General features: G+C 39.2%; 1 protein-coding gene, 1 long non-coding RNA gene and 1 pseudogene across 2 annotated transcripts; 2 read left to right on the forward strand and 1 right to left on the reverse strand.

Annotated features, from left to right (window-relative positions):
* Positions 1-762: 762 nt before the first annotated feature.
* LOC149408343 (uncharacterized) lies at positions 763-2,294 on the reverse strand. The gene is made up of 2 exons (XR_016299743.1): positions 1,793-2,294; positions 763-1,270 (listed from the first exon to the last, which is right to left on the reverse strand). It is a non-coding gene; the product is annotated as an uncharacterized LOC149408343 (long non-coding RNA).
* A 1,566-nt stretch (positions 2,295-3,860) lies between these two features.
* LOC149408344 (uncharacterized) lies at positions 3,861-5,352 on the forward strand. The gene is made up of 3 exons (XM_089625165.1): positions 3,861-3,905; positions 4,448-4,453; positions 4,522-5,352. The coding sequence occupies exons 1-3, from the start codon at positions 3,861-3,863 to the stop codon at positions 5,350-5,352; spliced, it is 882 nt and encodes a 293-aa protein (XP_089481291.1).
* On the forward strand, positions 5,352-6,766 carry LOC149408345 (uncharacterized; annotated as a pseudogene).
* Positions 6,767-14,607: the final 7,841 nt, after the last annotated feature.

Consider the following 14,607-nt stretch of genomic DNA (forward strand, 5'->3'; position numbering starts at 1 on the left):
GTAAATCATCATACACGTACAAGTGTACCTTGCGGTAATGTAAATTGCAGAAATGTAAATGACATAAATTTAAATTGTGTCTCTAGATACATCTAAACGTGTACTATCTCCTGAGCCGCCCTGCCAACTTAACCCGTGAAAGTCATCTAATCAGAGCAAGGTGCACTCTCCGCACCGTATAAATTTGTATGTAAATCCGGCTTATCCAGGATATACGAAACATTTTCTTTCGTAAATACGGGATATATGTATAATATCGAAAATGATCTCAACTTCATAATCGGATATCACGAGTTGAAGTTCCACCACATTTTCTAAGAACGGTTTAGGTTTTGTGGCACGTTCGCAACCATTTTCATTTCGAAAATAATATATACTTGAGGCCAAACCATAAAATCAGGAAAGAAGGGTTATAATAACCTACCTCGAGATTAAGCGTATATGTCGCTCGTCCACGAGACGTTCGCTCACTCCATGAACCCGAACGCTCACTAATACTGAGAATTCACACGTTCACTTACACCGTGAACCCTCTAAACGACTTTCAGTCTCAAGTCCTATCACGATAAATCAAACCGACTCTGAATCAGAATTCTACGAGTAATTCACGATACTCAAACTCAAACGTACGATTTAAAAATCGTAGGACCCAAAGACATATCCGACTATAAGGAATCCAAGTTCTCGGAATAAAATCCAAACGATACGAGAACATGTAAACTCGAACGGAAAACTACGATCAATCTATAAAAACCCGGGAAGTAATCCTAATAAGCAAGCCTCGTTCTTCTCTTTTCCGAACTCCAAAGGAAAATATCTGAATCTTCTTATCGTTACGCTCGACCAACCGAGAAATTAAAAGTCAAATCGAAGTTGAGATTTAATTTCTAAAACCCATAAACGAGCTTTGTGAAAATAATAAGCTCATTCACTATTATTTTTTTTCTTCCTTTTTTGATGACTTACGACAAAACCGACTAAAAATAAAGCTTAACGTGCTAATCTGAAACAATTCTTACAAAATGACTTGATACAACGGAATAATAAAAAAATAATTTTCGCTAAACTCTAACGACGCTTCGCGAGCCTCTGAGCCAAAACCGAAACATTGTTATCCACCGGACGTTCTTTCGGTCTTGTCCAGCCTCGCCTCGTCGACACTCGCGCGATAGCTCCGTTATTCTTCGGTCACGTCCTCGTCGTCCCGAACCGCCGTTGTGGGCTCTGCGTAGCCCGCCCTAAACCGAGCCTAGACCCTCGATAAACAAAACTCACAAACGAGACCAAACAATCCGTCAAATCAAAATTTCCAGACAAATCTAAAATTCAACTCAATCAGCCAATAATCCATAGTAAATCAGTCTCAAATCATTAACCACCTAAACATCAGAATTTCAAAACAAACATCACACGGCCAAAAACAACACTCACGGACAAGACAAAAACTCACGGCCAAATTCATTCCAAATATCCAAAAATCACCCATCTCAACCACAACCTAAAATCCAAGAATCACCAAACCAATTTTCAAAATTACTAATCACGTCCAAAATTAAAAACCCCCAAATTCAAGCTCATGAACCTTAACCCTTTTTGTGAAATTCAGCCAAAAATCAAGAAAAATACAAGGAAACAACTTCAATCCAAGAATCCGAGTTCTAATCATCACAAACAAGCTCAAACAATCATCCAAAGCCAACAATATCTTGAAATTTCTCATTGAAATCAAAATCCCCAAATTTTCATGAATAAACCCTAGATTCATAAATCAATTTCGAGTCTGATTTCTTACCAAATTTTCCGTGAATTCAGACTCCTCGGCACTCCTTCTTTGGTTCTCCGGCATTCTTGCTCGGTCGGCGGCCGGTGTGAGCTCGCGGCGTTTTTCTTCTCGGCCGAGGCGCGCGCATCCATGGAGAGCGCGAGTCATCAACTCCTCGCCAGTCTCTTCTTCTTCGTCCATCTCCGCCGCCCATCTCGCCGGAGACTCTTTCTCTCTTCCTTTCCTTTTCTTTTCTCGGTCACTCCTCAGACGAAACTCTCGGCCTCTCATTCTCACTCTGCCGCTCACTCTTTCAGTCGCCATCGCGCGCGCTCTCTCTCTCTCTCTCAGTCGGTCCATCTCTCCGTCCTTCTCTCTTGGTCTCTCTTTCTTTCTCACGCTCATTTTTTTCTCTCCTTCCTTTCTTTCTTTTTTACTCGTTTTTTTTTTCCTGGTTTGGTGGCTTCTTTGGTCGGCCAAGAGAGAATAACAAATGAAGAAGATGATTCCTTAAGGTAAGTGGTAATGTTGACGTGGCATAAAATGAGTGGAGGAAGATAAGGCAAGAGATAAGACCAATAAAGCATATCTTCGAGATTCGATCCAAAAAAAAAAAGCATATCTTTAAGAATTACAGCCCAGCCCTTCTTTATAAATTCACTTCAAATAGGTCCTGAAAATTGTTACAATTATATCATTCATTGCCTAATTATATAATTAAATCCGTAATCGATCGGACTTTTAATTATATGTTTCAAACCGAGAATTTTCTCGTTCGTTCTCGATTAATTCAAACATATTTAAGTTTTCTCGGAAATAATTCTCGTCCTTGAGAATTTATTTTCTTAAATTAAATTCCGGAATATCTCATCGGAAAATAATTTATTATACAAGACGAACTCGATAAATCATTTATTTATTCCGAGTTTCTCTTTACCTTAATATATCTCAAATTAATTCGATAACTTATTATTCCAACCCAAAATAATGGAAATAATTCTTAGAAAATTAATTACATAATTTCTCGTCCTTTTTTATGAACTTAATCTACAACATTAAGCTTAAAATTTCAAGTCGCTACAGTTACTTCCACCGATGATTACTCAAGATACGGTTTTGTCTATCTGCTCAAACACAAATCCGAGACCTTTGACGTATTTAAGGTCTTTCGGGCTTTAGTGGAAAAGCAAACTGGCAAACAAATCAAAACCCTTCGATCCGATCGAGGTGGTGAGTATATGTCTGGAGAGTTCGATGACTTTCTTAAAGAAGAATGTATCGCTTCTCAGCTTACAGCACCTGGCACACCTCAACAAAACGAAGTGTCAGAGAGAAGGAACCGAACTCTGATGGAGGTGGTTAGATTAATGATGAGTTACTCATCACTCCCTCTTTCTTTTTGGGGATATGCCCTCGAAACAGCAGCTTACATTCTGAACCAAGTTCCGTCTAAAACGGTTCCTTGTACTCCTTATGAACGATGGACTGGACGTAAAGTAAATCTAGGTCACATCAGAATTTAGGGCTGTCATGCACATGTGCTAAGGCAAAAGACTAGCAAGTTGGCTAGTGGATCATAATTATGTCTGTTTGTTAGATACCCAAAGAAAACCAAATGTTGTCGCACGAAAATGAACAACTATTAGAAGCTTTGGGCGGTTCGACTCAAGGTCGGACCAAGTGGCCGCACCCGAGCCAAATGTGTGAACTCGAAAATCTCGAGCTGGGTTTCCTCCAGTCAGAGGGCTTCTCAGAGGAGAGAATGGGTGAATAGGGGGAGTGACCGTGCCTTTTGTGTAGGCTGCCTACGTACCTATGTGAATAGGGATCAGGTCAGAACGTAGTTCAAAGCGTATGTAACGCAGTATGAGGCGTGTAGCCTGGAGGGTGTGCTCGACAGAGGAGACGGAGCGCGGAGGAGTCTTCGGCGACGTCTCAGAACTCTGGGATCGAGTGACCCGAGAGAGAATGTGTGTTTGCTCTCTTTTGGAGACGTGGAAGACTCTAAGTCAAGAGTTCCTTGTCGTGGCGGAGCTTCCGGACGCGTAGGCGATTTCTAGTCGGAAATGCAAGACGCGTAGGCGATTTCTTGTCAGAAATGGTGGATGCGTCCAAAGGTGGAGGGAGGTTGGGGCCAGAGTGGGCACGTGCGTCTCCTGACTTTTGGTATAGCAGATTTAGATATCACGCGTAGCACGTATCACTGTCAGTGTACTACCACTCCCACTCACAATCAACATAAAATAGCAGTAATTTTCTTTCTTTAAATAAATAATTAAAGGACCACTACAGCCCATTTTCACAGCCCATTTAAGTCCAAAGGAATAAAATAAATTATATATATATTAAGAGAAAACAACCGTACAACTTCTTCTCCACTCCAACTCCAAATATCTTTTGTTTCTTCTTCTTCAAAAATTCATGCGCAGCAGGCAAAAAAATCCACTTAGCCATTTTAAAAAATTCACCACTAGGTCTTGTTCACTCCAACTCCATGACTTCTCATTCTCAAGGTATCACTTAGCAATTAAAAATTTATTTTCTTATTTTTTCACTTCAATTCCCAAATAATGCAGATGATTTTTTATATGATTGAAGTGTTCTATTGATGATGATTTTTATTAGCTAATGTTTATAAAATTGCTAAAGTTTGACTATGATTATTGTTTAATATTTTTGGCGTAGGTATTGGTAAATATTTTAAGAGAAAATTATAATCTCAATGTCAAGACAAATGGCATATTGAAAAAAATGCAAAGGTGGACAATGATGAATTTAGTGTTGAAGCTCTTCCCACCGATCCCGGTCTTCGACTTCCTATCATCACATATCATCCCAATTTGTGCGATCGAGTTCGACGACATTATATGCTTAAAGGTCCATGTCAACCCAAAGATCATTCTTTTCCGTTTACAAAATTTGGAACAAAATCAAGACGTTTTAACCGCGATTGGTTTCTAGAGTACGAAAGTTGGTTAGAGTATAATATTGAAAAAGATGCAGCGTATTGTATATGTTGCTATCTTTTTAGATCAAATTGTGGAGAACAATCCGGTGGTGATTCTTTTGTTGGGCTTGGATATTCAAATTGGGAGAAAAAGGAAAATTTTCAAAAGCATGTAGGAGGGATAGGCAGTGCTCATAACAATGCTTGGAAGAACTACGAGGCTTTGAAGAATCAAGATCAACATATTCAGACAATTCTCTCCAACCATACAGAGGTATCTCGTAGTGAGTATCGAACTCGCCTAAATGCAACTGTTGATTGTGTCCGCTTTCTTCTACGACAAGGTCTCGTGTTTCGTGGTCATGATGAATCTGAACATTCAGCCAATCAAGGTAACTTTCTGGAGTTGTTGAAATTTTTGTGTGCTCATAATGATGCAATAGAGAATGTCTCGCTAGACAAGGCTCCAGAAAATAATAAACTAACGTCACCGGATATTCATAAAGATATTGTATCTACTGCTGCTGCTATTACTCTTGATGTTATCATTAAAGATATTGGTGATGCACTCTTTTTCGTGTTAGTAGATGAATCTCGTGACGTTTCTATGAAGGAACAAATGGCTATAGTTTTGGAGATATAATCGAACGATTTGTTGGTGTTGAACATGTTGCGAGTACCACTGCTCTCTCGTTAAAGGCAGTGATTGATAAATTGTTCTCTAAATATGGTTTGAGTATGTCAAGATTGCGTGGGCAAGGATATGACGGGACTAGCAATATGCAAGGTGAGTTCAATGGCCTAAAAGCACTAATCTTGAAGCATAATCCATCCGCTTTTTATATTCATTGCTTTGCTCATCAACTTCAGTTAGCTCTTGTCGGCGTGGCAAAGAAACAAATACATATAGCATCCTTCTTTGGTACAATTTCTATTTTACTGAACGTCGTCGGATCTTCCTCAAAGCGTTGTGACATGCTTCATGAAAAACAAGTTGTGGTGAATGATGAGGCATTAAAGAGTGGTGATATGCAAAGTGGAAAAGGCTTAAATCAATCTACCACTCTTAAAAGGCCGGGTGAGACACGTTGGAGTTCACATTATGACACTTTGATAAGTGTGATTCACATGTTTCCCTCTATCATTGATGTTCTTGAAAAGATTGTAGATGGCAAATTAAGCATGGAACAAAGATGTGAAGAAAATAGCCTCTTGGATACGATCCAATCATTTGAGTTTGTTTTTAGTTTGCATTTGATGAGAAAGATGTTGGGGAGCACGAACGAGTTGTCGAAGGCATTACAACGAAAAGATCAAGATATTGTAAATGCAATGAATCTTGTGAAGATAGCCAAGACACAACTTCAAAAGATGAGAAATGAAGAATGGGAGTCGTTACTTGATAATATCTATTCTTTTTGCAAAAAGTACAATATAGATATACCGAGGATGAATGATAGATTTGTTATGCGAGGTCGATCGCGGCGCAACGTGGAAGAGGTTACAAACTTGCATCACTTCAAAGTTGATATATTTTATGCCGTCATCGATATGCAACTTCGAGAGCTAAATGACCGTTTTACCGAGGTGAACACGAAATTGCTTCTTGTATAGCTTGTTTACGCCCTCGTGATTTATTCTCTTCTTTTGATAAAGGAAGATTAATATGTCTTGCTAAGCACTATCCAGAAGACTTTTCTCCAATCGACCTTTTGAAACTTGATGATCAACTTGAAAATTATATTTGTGACGTTCGTTCTAGCATGGATTTTTCACAACTAGGAGGTATTGGTGATCTCGCTAAAAACATGGTGAAGACAAAAAGAAATCAAGTGTACCATTTGGTCTATAAGCTCTTGAACTTAGCTCTTATTCTTCCCGTTGCTACCGTTACAGTTGAGAGAGCATTTTCTGGTATGGCTATTGTAAAGAGTCAATTACGCAATCGGATGAATGATAAGTGGATGAATGAGAGTTTGATCGCATACATAGAGAAAGATATTTTTGATAAAGTTGAAAATGAAAGTATTATTGCAAAATTTTCAATGTATGGGTAACCGTAGAGGACAATTGTAATGAATTAAATTATGATTTTTGTTGTTAGTTTCTTTTGTGCCCCTTCTCAAGTGAATTTCTAGCTCCGCCACTGGATGCGTCTAGTGTGCTAGACACGTAGGCGATTTTAAGTCGAAAACCGCAGGAGCACTCGTGGGCTCGGGATCAGTCGTTCGATCGAGAGGCGGTGCTCGGGAGTCCCCGGGAGCGCTTCGGAATCTCTGAGAACGAGAAATCGAGGAGAATCCGCTTCAGGCCAAGGATGGCATCCAGAGAAGCAGAGAGAAGTCTCAACTTTCTGGAGAAGGAATGAGATTGAATAGAATGGCTTCCCCCTCAATGATAGGGGGTATTTATAGTAGTTGGAGGGTTCTAGGAGGCATGTAGTTCGTCCATGTGGGACAAGAGAGCGCAATCCGCCAAGAAGAGGAGCGCAGAGTGCCCCGCGCGGCGCGCGGCCTGCCTGGCGCAGCGCGTAATGTGCTATGCGCGTACGCCTCGCTTCCAAGACCGCGCACGGCGTGCTTGGCGCGGCGCGCGCCTGACTGGTGCGGTGCACGGTTTGCTGCGCTCGCGCGCTTTCCTTGAGGGGCGCGCACCTGACTTGTCGGCCTTTTGTGGGCCTTAGTGGTCTTCTTTTATCCGGCCCGTTGGGCCTCCGGACCTCAGGATTTCATGCAAGTCGCGTGAAACATAAAAGTCTCTACTCGAGGAATTAAGATCGACACGAGGACTGATCAATCGACTCGTTGACACGTAATTCTACTCGAGGAGTTATTTCGACTCGAGGAGTTATTTCGACTCGAGGAGGATGGCTCGACTCGAGGAGAATGACTCGACTTGAGGAGCTGAAAGTTTCACACGAGGACTTGCCAGTCGACTCATGGAGGAAGGCTTGCCGCTCTTCAAGACATCCGGTCTGACCATCGGCCCTTTAAACGGTGTGTTTTTTCGGCGTTTCGGGTTTTCCGAAAACGACCGACAACACCAAAGATTTCACATTCTATAGTCCCGAGGATGACAAAATGTTTGTTAGCATGAACGCTCGTTTCCTTGAGGAGGACTTTATGAAATATGTAAAACCTAGAAGCAAAATTGTGCTCGAAGAAAAGTTGGGTGAGGATGCCTGTACCTCATCTGTAAGAACTGTTCTTACCCCAACTGAAACACAACCTAACTCATCAGAATGTCGACAAGTAGTACTTCGACGTAGTGGGAGGGCTTCTCAAAAGCCTGACAGGTACATGTCTTCCGGGGATAATCTAGTAGCCATCTCTGACATGGAATACCCTGTTTCCTACAACCATGCAATGGCTGGTTCTGAATCAAACCTTTGGCTTGACGCCATGAATGTCGAAATGCACTCGATGTACGTCAACAAATTCTTGAAACTTGTAGACCTTCCTGAAGGGATTAAACATGTAGGGTGTAAGTGGATATACACGAAGAAAAGGGTTCCGGATGGGAACGTCGAGACGTTCAAAGCACGACTAGTGGCTAAGGGTTATACCCAAAAGGAATGTATTGACTATGAGGATACCTTCTCGCCAGTCGCGATGCTTGAATCCATCTGCATAATTCTATCCATTGCTGCAGCTCTCGACTATGAGATATGACAAATGGATGTTAAGACTGCCTTTCTGAACGACAATCTTGACGAGCGCATTTATATGGCTCAACCAAACGGTTTCGTGAAAGAAGGTCAAGAGACCAAGGTTTGTGAGTTGCTTAATTCCATTTATGGATTAAAGCAAGCATCTAGGTCATGGAATATTAGATTCGATGAAACTGTGAAGAGCTTCGGTTTTGAGCAGTCAATAGATGAGCCTTGTGTTTACAAGTTAATACACGAGGGCAAAGTTGTGTTTTTGGTATTATATGTCGATGATATATTACTTATAGGCAATGATGTGGGTAAATTATCTGAGGTTAAAATATGGCTAGCAAAGCAATTCGATATGAAGGAGCTAGGAGAAGCTGCGTACGTTCTGGGGATCCAAATCTTTCGAGATCGGAAGAACCGGACTTCGTCGCTCTCTCAAGCATCTTATATTGATAAGGTGATGGATCGCTTCTCGATGCAAGACTCCAAGAATGGCCAAACACCCTTTAGGCATGGAGTTTCACTCGCTAAGGACCAGTCTCCCAAGACTGCACAAGAGATTAAGGACATGAGAAAAATTCCTTACGCCTCAGCAGTAGAAAATCTCATATATGCTATGCTTTGTAGTAGACCAGATATCTGCTTTGCAGTTGGCATAGTAAGCCATTTTCAACCAAACCCTGGACCCGAGCACTGGATTGTTGTTAAGCATGTTCTTAAGTATCTTCGGAGAACTAGGAACTTGATGCTTACATATTCAGGTACTAACCTGACTATGACGGGATATACCGACTCCGACTTTCAGGCGGATAAGGATTCCAGAAATCCACTTCAAGATCTGTGTTCATCCTAAATGGTGGATCCGTTGTTTGGAGGAGTATCAAGCTGTGAAACCCTGAAATTTAGTCATTAAAGATTTTTTTTTTGTTTTGTTTCAAAAATAGTGTTATGAAAGTTTAAGGTTAGGTATATGTTTACATTATTTGAATATAGAAGTGCTATATATACATTAGCTGGGTAATACTTTTCTGTAACCTTTTCTTAATAAAAGTGTGTAGTTTGTACGGCCTTAATGATGTGCATAAAGACATATAATGTGTAATTATTATATAAATAAATATGTGTGGGTGTATACATATATAATCAGAAGCAACATTGTCTTATTAATATTGCTATGGTCATAGTGTACGCTGATGTACACTAGATCACATGTATACATATACTTTTATATATAAATATATATCATAGAAAATTAGAGTTAATAATATAATGACTAGTAATGGGTACTTGCTCTTTATAAACATGGGCTTTTGTTTTTGAATTTTCACCGTATAGGAAAATTATGAGAGATTTTGTTTGCATTAAATTTTGACTTTATGCACATTGATAGCATTGATATGGTATTCATTAGTCAAACCTCTTCTTTTTGAAGTATTCCCTATTCTGCTCCACTTTTATTTTCTCTCCCACGCTCAACCTAACCATTCTTCCTTTTCAAAAAAAAAAAAAAAACAAACAGAACAAACACAATTTTTCTTATAGCAGTCATACATATTATTTTGAGCACGTTAAGAGTATTATACCACCAAAGTTTCAATCTCTCAAGGTATTATCAAAATTTTGTTCTTTCTCTTTCCTTCAGCGATCATATTTTTATTATGAATATTTTATTTTATAAAAAAAAAGATTTAAATCTTTTTGTTTCTAGCAGATTTTTTTTCAGCCTGTTAGAAACGCTTTATTTTCAAAGGCTAAATCAATTATTTTGATCCAAAATTTTTATACATGGATATATAAAACGTTTTCGGTTTGTGTTTAAAATTTCATGATTTTTAGATGAACGGTTTGTTTTCTAAAAATACTTTACAATCGGTGCGCAGATAATTTTATCTTGTTTTAAACAGTGTAATCCTTGATATTTTAAAAATAGATTTAAAACGTATTTTTTATTGAAAATTTTATACAAGATACTTTTATGTATGTTTGCTATATAATAAAAAATTTATGCATTTTTAATAAGAGGAAGTATATCAAAGATTTAATTTTAGACCGGTGCGCAGACCGTTTTCAGGATGTTATAAAACTCTTTTTTTTTACAGGTTATACTTTGATTTGGTTTTCGTTATTTTTAAATCCGATTTTGGTCATGTCTCTAAAGAAGAAAACGTTCAATTTTTATTCTCTAGCTACTGGAATTTTTTTTTTTTTTCTAGAAAACTTTCTTTTTTTCCGAGACTTTAGGGTTAAAGGTATTTTGGTCTTTCACTACAACAAAAACTGGCAACAGCCGCGACAAAAGTCGTGGCTGTTGCTATGAAAGTCGTGGCTGTTGGTGCTACAGCCGCGACAACAGCCACGACAGAAGTCGTGGCTGTTGCCCTGTTGCTGTTGACCAACAGCCACGACTTGTCGGAGTCCGAGCGCGGCGGTCCGAGCGCGGCGACAATGGTCGGAGTCCATCGATTTGGGGTTAGGATTTTTAATTTCGGGTCTATAAAATTCTAGGACTTTGATTTGGACTTGGATTTGGGTGTCATGGTCTGGTCAAATCATGGTCGGGGATTTGGATTAGGGGGTCGATTTGGAACGGCGGAGCTGAGGGCGCATTTTGGTTGTGAGGGTGGGTGTAATGACGGAGGCAAGCTTTTCTACAGGGATGGTACTGAGCTGCGATTTTTTAGAGTAAAAAATGGTTTGCTTTTCAGAGGAGGAGAAGAGAAAATAGAGGAGAAGAAGAGTTCGAGGGTGAGCTTTTTTTTTCATGAGCGTATTCTTATTTGTAACGAAAATATATAAGAGAAAGTGAGTAAAATAAATTAAAACCTAATAATAGCCACGACTAGTCGTGGCTATTCTCGTGGCTATCAAAAAAATACCCAAAATGAAGCGCGAGAATCAACCCGCTCAAATGAAAATATACAATTAGTAACTGCCACGACAAGTCGTGGCTGTTGTCGTGGCAATAGAGTATTTAGCCACGACAATTGTCGTGGCTAATTTATAATCCCAAATTCTGAGCGCGAGAATAAGCCCGCTCTAATGAATTGATGAAAATGGAAACAGCCACGACTTGTCGTGGCTGTTTCATCAAATGTCGCGGCTATTTAGCCACGACTAGTCGTGGCTATTAGCGAGAATAAAAATTGTGGCTGTTGCCATTGTTTGTTGTAGTGTTTCCATACCAAATTTTCGTTTTCTGGAATTTTTTTTTCCAACAGTCTTTTATGGTTGTTAAAGTTTTAGAGGTAGTTAGTAATATGCTTTTTTTTAACTCTCCGTTTAGGTTCCGAATCGGTTAGGGCTTTCGATCCTTCCCACAATCAACGATCGTTTTACCCTGACTCTAAAAGGTGAGAATAATCTCACTACAACACAGATTTGTTAAAAAAAAAACAATACGATGAGTATGTGATCTGAACTAGTTAGTTATGTGTTTTGGAATTTTTCTGTTGTGTGATTGTTTGGAAATGTATGGTTTGATATGATATGGTATGGTATGATATGATAGGTTATGGATGATATGTTATGATATGTGTTGATGTCGATTTTTACAATGATCAACAATCAAAAATAAAGAAAAGAATTGCTAAGATATTATATTTATGTGGGTTTCGAAGGACGTCGTATAAGAAGCAATATAAAGGCAGAAATTATAATAATATTGGAATATTAATTTAAATATATTAATCTCGGAATGAGTTACAAAAGGGGCGAGGTGACGAGCTCAACAAGACGAGCTCGAAGTTCGTGAATATAAGAGTACAAAATAGAATTAATTGAGAACTGAGATGGGAAGCTTGCATGTGCGAAAATCGTCTCCTCTTCTTCTATTTATAGGCGAGATGGAACCTTCTGGCCGAAGACACGTGTTCCTCGATCCACACTCCTCGCCAAGGCCGTAGTCGTCCAAGATCCGGTCTTCTCGGCGTGGTCTACTCTTTGACTGACCGATCCTTCTGACCAGGAAGGCGTGGTCGAACTGGAATCCTTCATCGAGCCGGGAAGTGTTGCTGGACTTGGGCCGATCTGCCGAGAGCGAGCTAGGCCCATAATTGATTTCGCGGGCCGGTCTTCAAATAGATCATGCTCTTCAGTTGGGCCAAAGCCCATCTGAAAGAATATTTAAATATTTGAATTTTTATACCCCCACAATATGTAGAGTTGAGGATATGGTATGTTATGTCGTGCTATGTGATGATACGTTGTAAATTAGAATATTTATAACATGTTTTTATTTCTAGTTATGTTATATCATGTATGTTTATCATGCATGTTTATTTTATACGTCATTCATGTATGTAACAAAAATAAAAAATAAAAAAGTGAAAAGATACGTAAGAGAGTCGTACTGTCTCGAGCTATGGAGGTCTTAAAGAGAATTTCTCGAGCTGACTTACGGGCCCAAATGGAGAAATTTCTCATATGTTATAAGTATATATGACGGAGTGAAGTATGGGACCTTGCAACCCCATATATTCGTATCCAAAGTGCGCACTAAAAATTAGTACGACTACTCTAGGGGAGCCCCGAATAAAATATGATAAGATTTATGATACGAAAGACCATAATACCTTTAGAACTAAAACACTAATAATCGGTTCATGCATTACATTACTCATTTTTTTTGTGAGTTTTATATTACTTACGCTGAGCGTAAGCTCACTTCTATGAAAATATTCGTCTATGTTGTAGGTAAATAATGTATAACAAAATGAGGAGGTGGACCAGCAGCGTCGATAGCTAAGGGGTCGGGTTATGGTTTCAGCTCGTGTTTTTTTGAAGACTTCTGCTACGCATTTCTATATACACGGTTTAAGATTTTTATGGTTAAGACAGTCTTAAAGTTTAATTAGTTTTGCCAAACTAAAGTTGAATTTCATGGTTTTAGTTCCGGTAAGTATTTTAAATCATCTATTTTTTTGTTTTGAATTCCAAATTAAGTATTTCTTTTTATTTTCATCAAATGATTTTGTAAGACTTTAGTTGTGGTTATTATCAAAGCTGTTTTTATTTTAAAGTCTACACTTTATGAATAATTAAAATAATGTTTAAAAAAAATGTCTCCACTTTTTTTTCCCTAAAGTAAAAGAATTAAGTAAGGTAAGACGGTCCGAAAAGTGGAGTCGTCACAATTGGTATCAGAGCAATGATCCTATGACCACCCTTGCTATTCGATCGCACGGCTGTGTCCCCTACTCAAATAAGTTAGTTTTTTTTTTGTGTTCTTAGTCATATATTTTATTGTACTTAGATGGAAAACATTCATGTTGCTCGCGGATAAGGTAGAGATATGGCAAGAGGCCGAGGTAGAGGAAGAGGCAGGGTTGCTGCTGAAATTCCAGTGCAAGATGCTCATCATGCTGCTCATTTTCCTTAACAATGAGTAGAAGATCCCCACGATCCTGCCCCTGCTCCGCAGCCAGCTGCTCAACATGATCTTGCGGTACTAGTTACCACCCTACTGCATCGTATCGAAGCTCAAGAAGCTAAGATACACGATTTGAGGAATCAACTTAACCAAGGGAATGTGGGAGTTGGAGAAGGTGAACAACCACCACCGCCAGCTCATGCCCCAATGCCTCCCGCAGCACAAGCAGTTCCACATGTCATACCTCCAATAGGACAAGTCAATGTTGGTGGTGACCTCTTCGAGAGGTTTAGAAGTATGAAAGCCCCAGAATTTGAGAATCGACTGATCCGCTAGTAGCTGATGAATGGATGTCGGAGATCAAGACGATCTTCAACTTCATGACTATCACAGAGCAGGAAAAGGTCATATGTGCATCCTTTATTATGAAGAAAGAGCACGCTATTGGTGGGAAACAGTGGGAGCTAGGAGAGATGTATACGCAATGAGTTGGAATGACTTTTTGGAATAATTTAACAAGAAGTATTTCAACATAAGGGCGATGAATGCCCAACAAAAGGAGTTTGCATAACTAAAACAGCGCACAATGACAGTGACTGAGGCTATTAGTAAGTTCAATCAATTGGCGAGACTGTGCCCTCACTTGGTTCTGACAGAGGCAGAAAGAGTAAGGAGGATGATGGAAATGTTTCGACCAGAATTGTCCTTAGCCATTGATAGTGGGAGTCAACCTATTTCAAAGGCTAAATGTATTATTTTGATCCAAAATTTGTATACCTGGATATATAAAACGTTTTCGGTTTGTGTTTAAAATTTCATGATTTTTAGATGAACGGTTTGTTTTCTAAAAATTATTTACAATCGGTGCGCAG

Source organism: Urtica dioica, chromosome 1, assembly GCF_054948205.1.
Source record: "Urtica dioica subsp. dioica isolate 48M chromosome 1, U.dioica_male_clone48M_v1_H2, whole genome shotgun sequence".
NCBI classification, from domain to species: domain Eukaryota; kingdom Viridiplantae; phylum Streptophyta; class Magnoliopsida; order Rosales; family Urticaceae; genus Urtica; species Urtica dioica.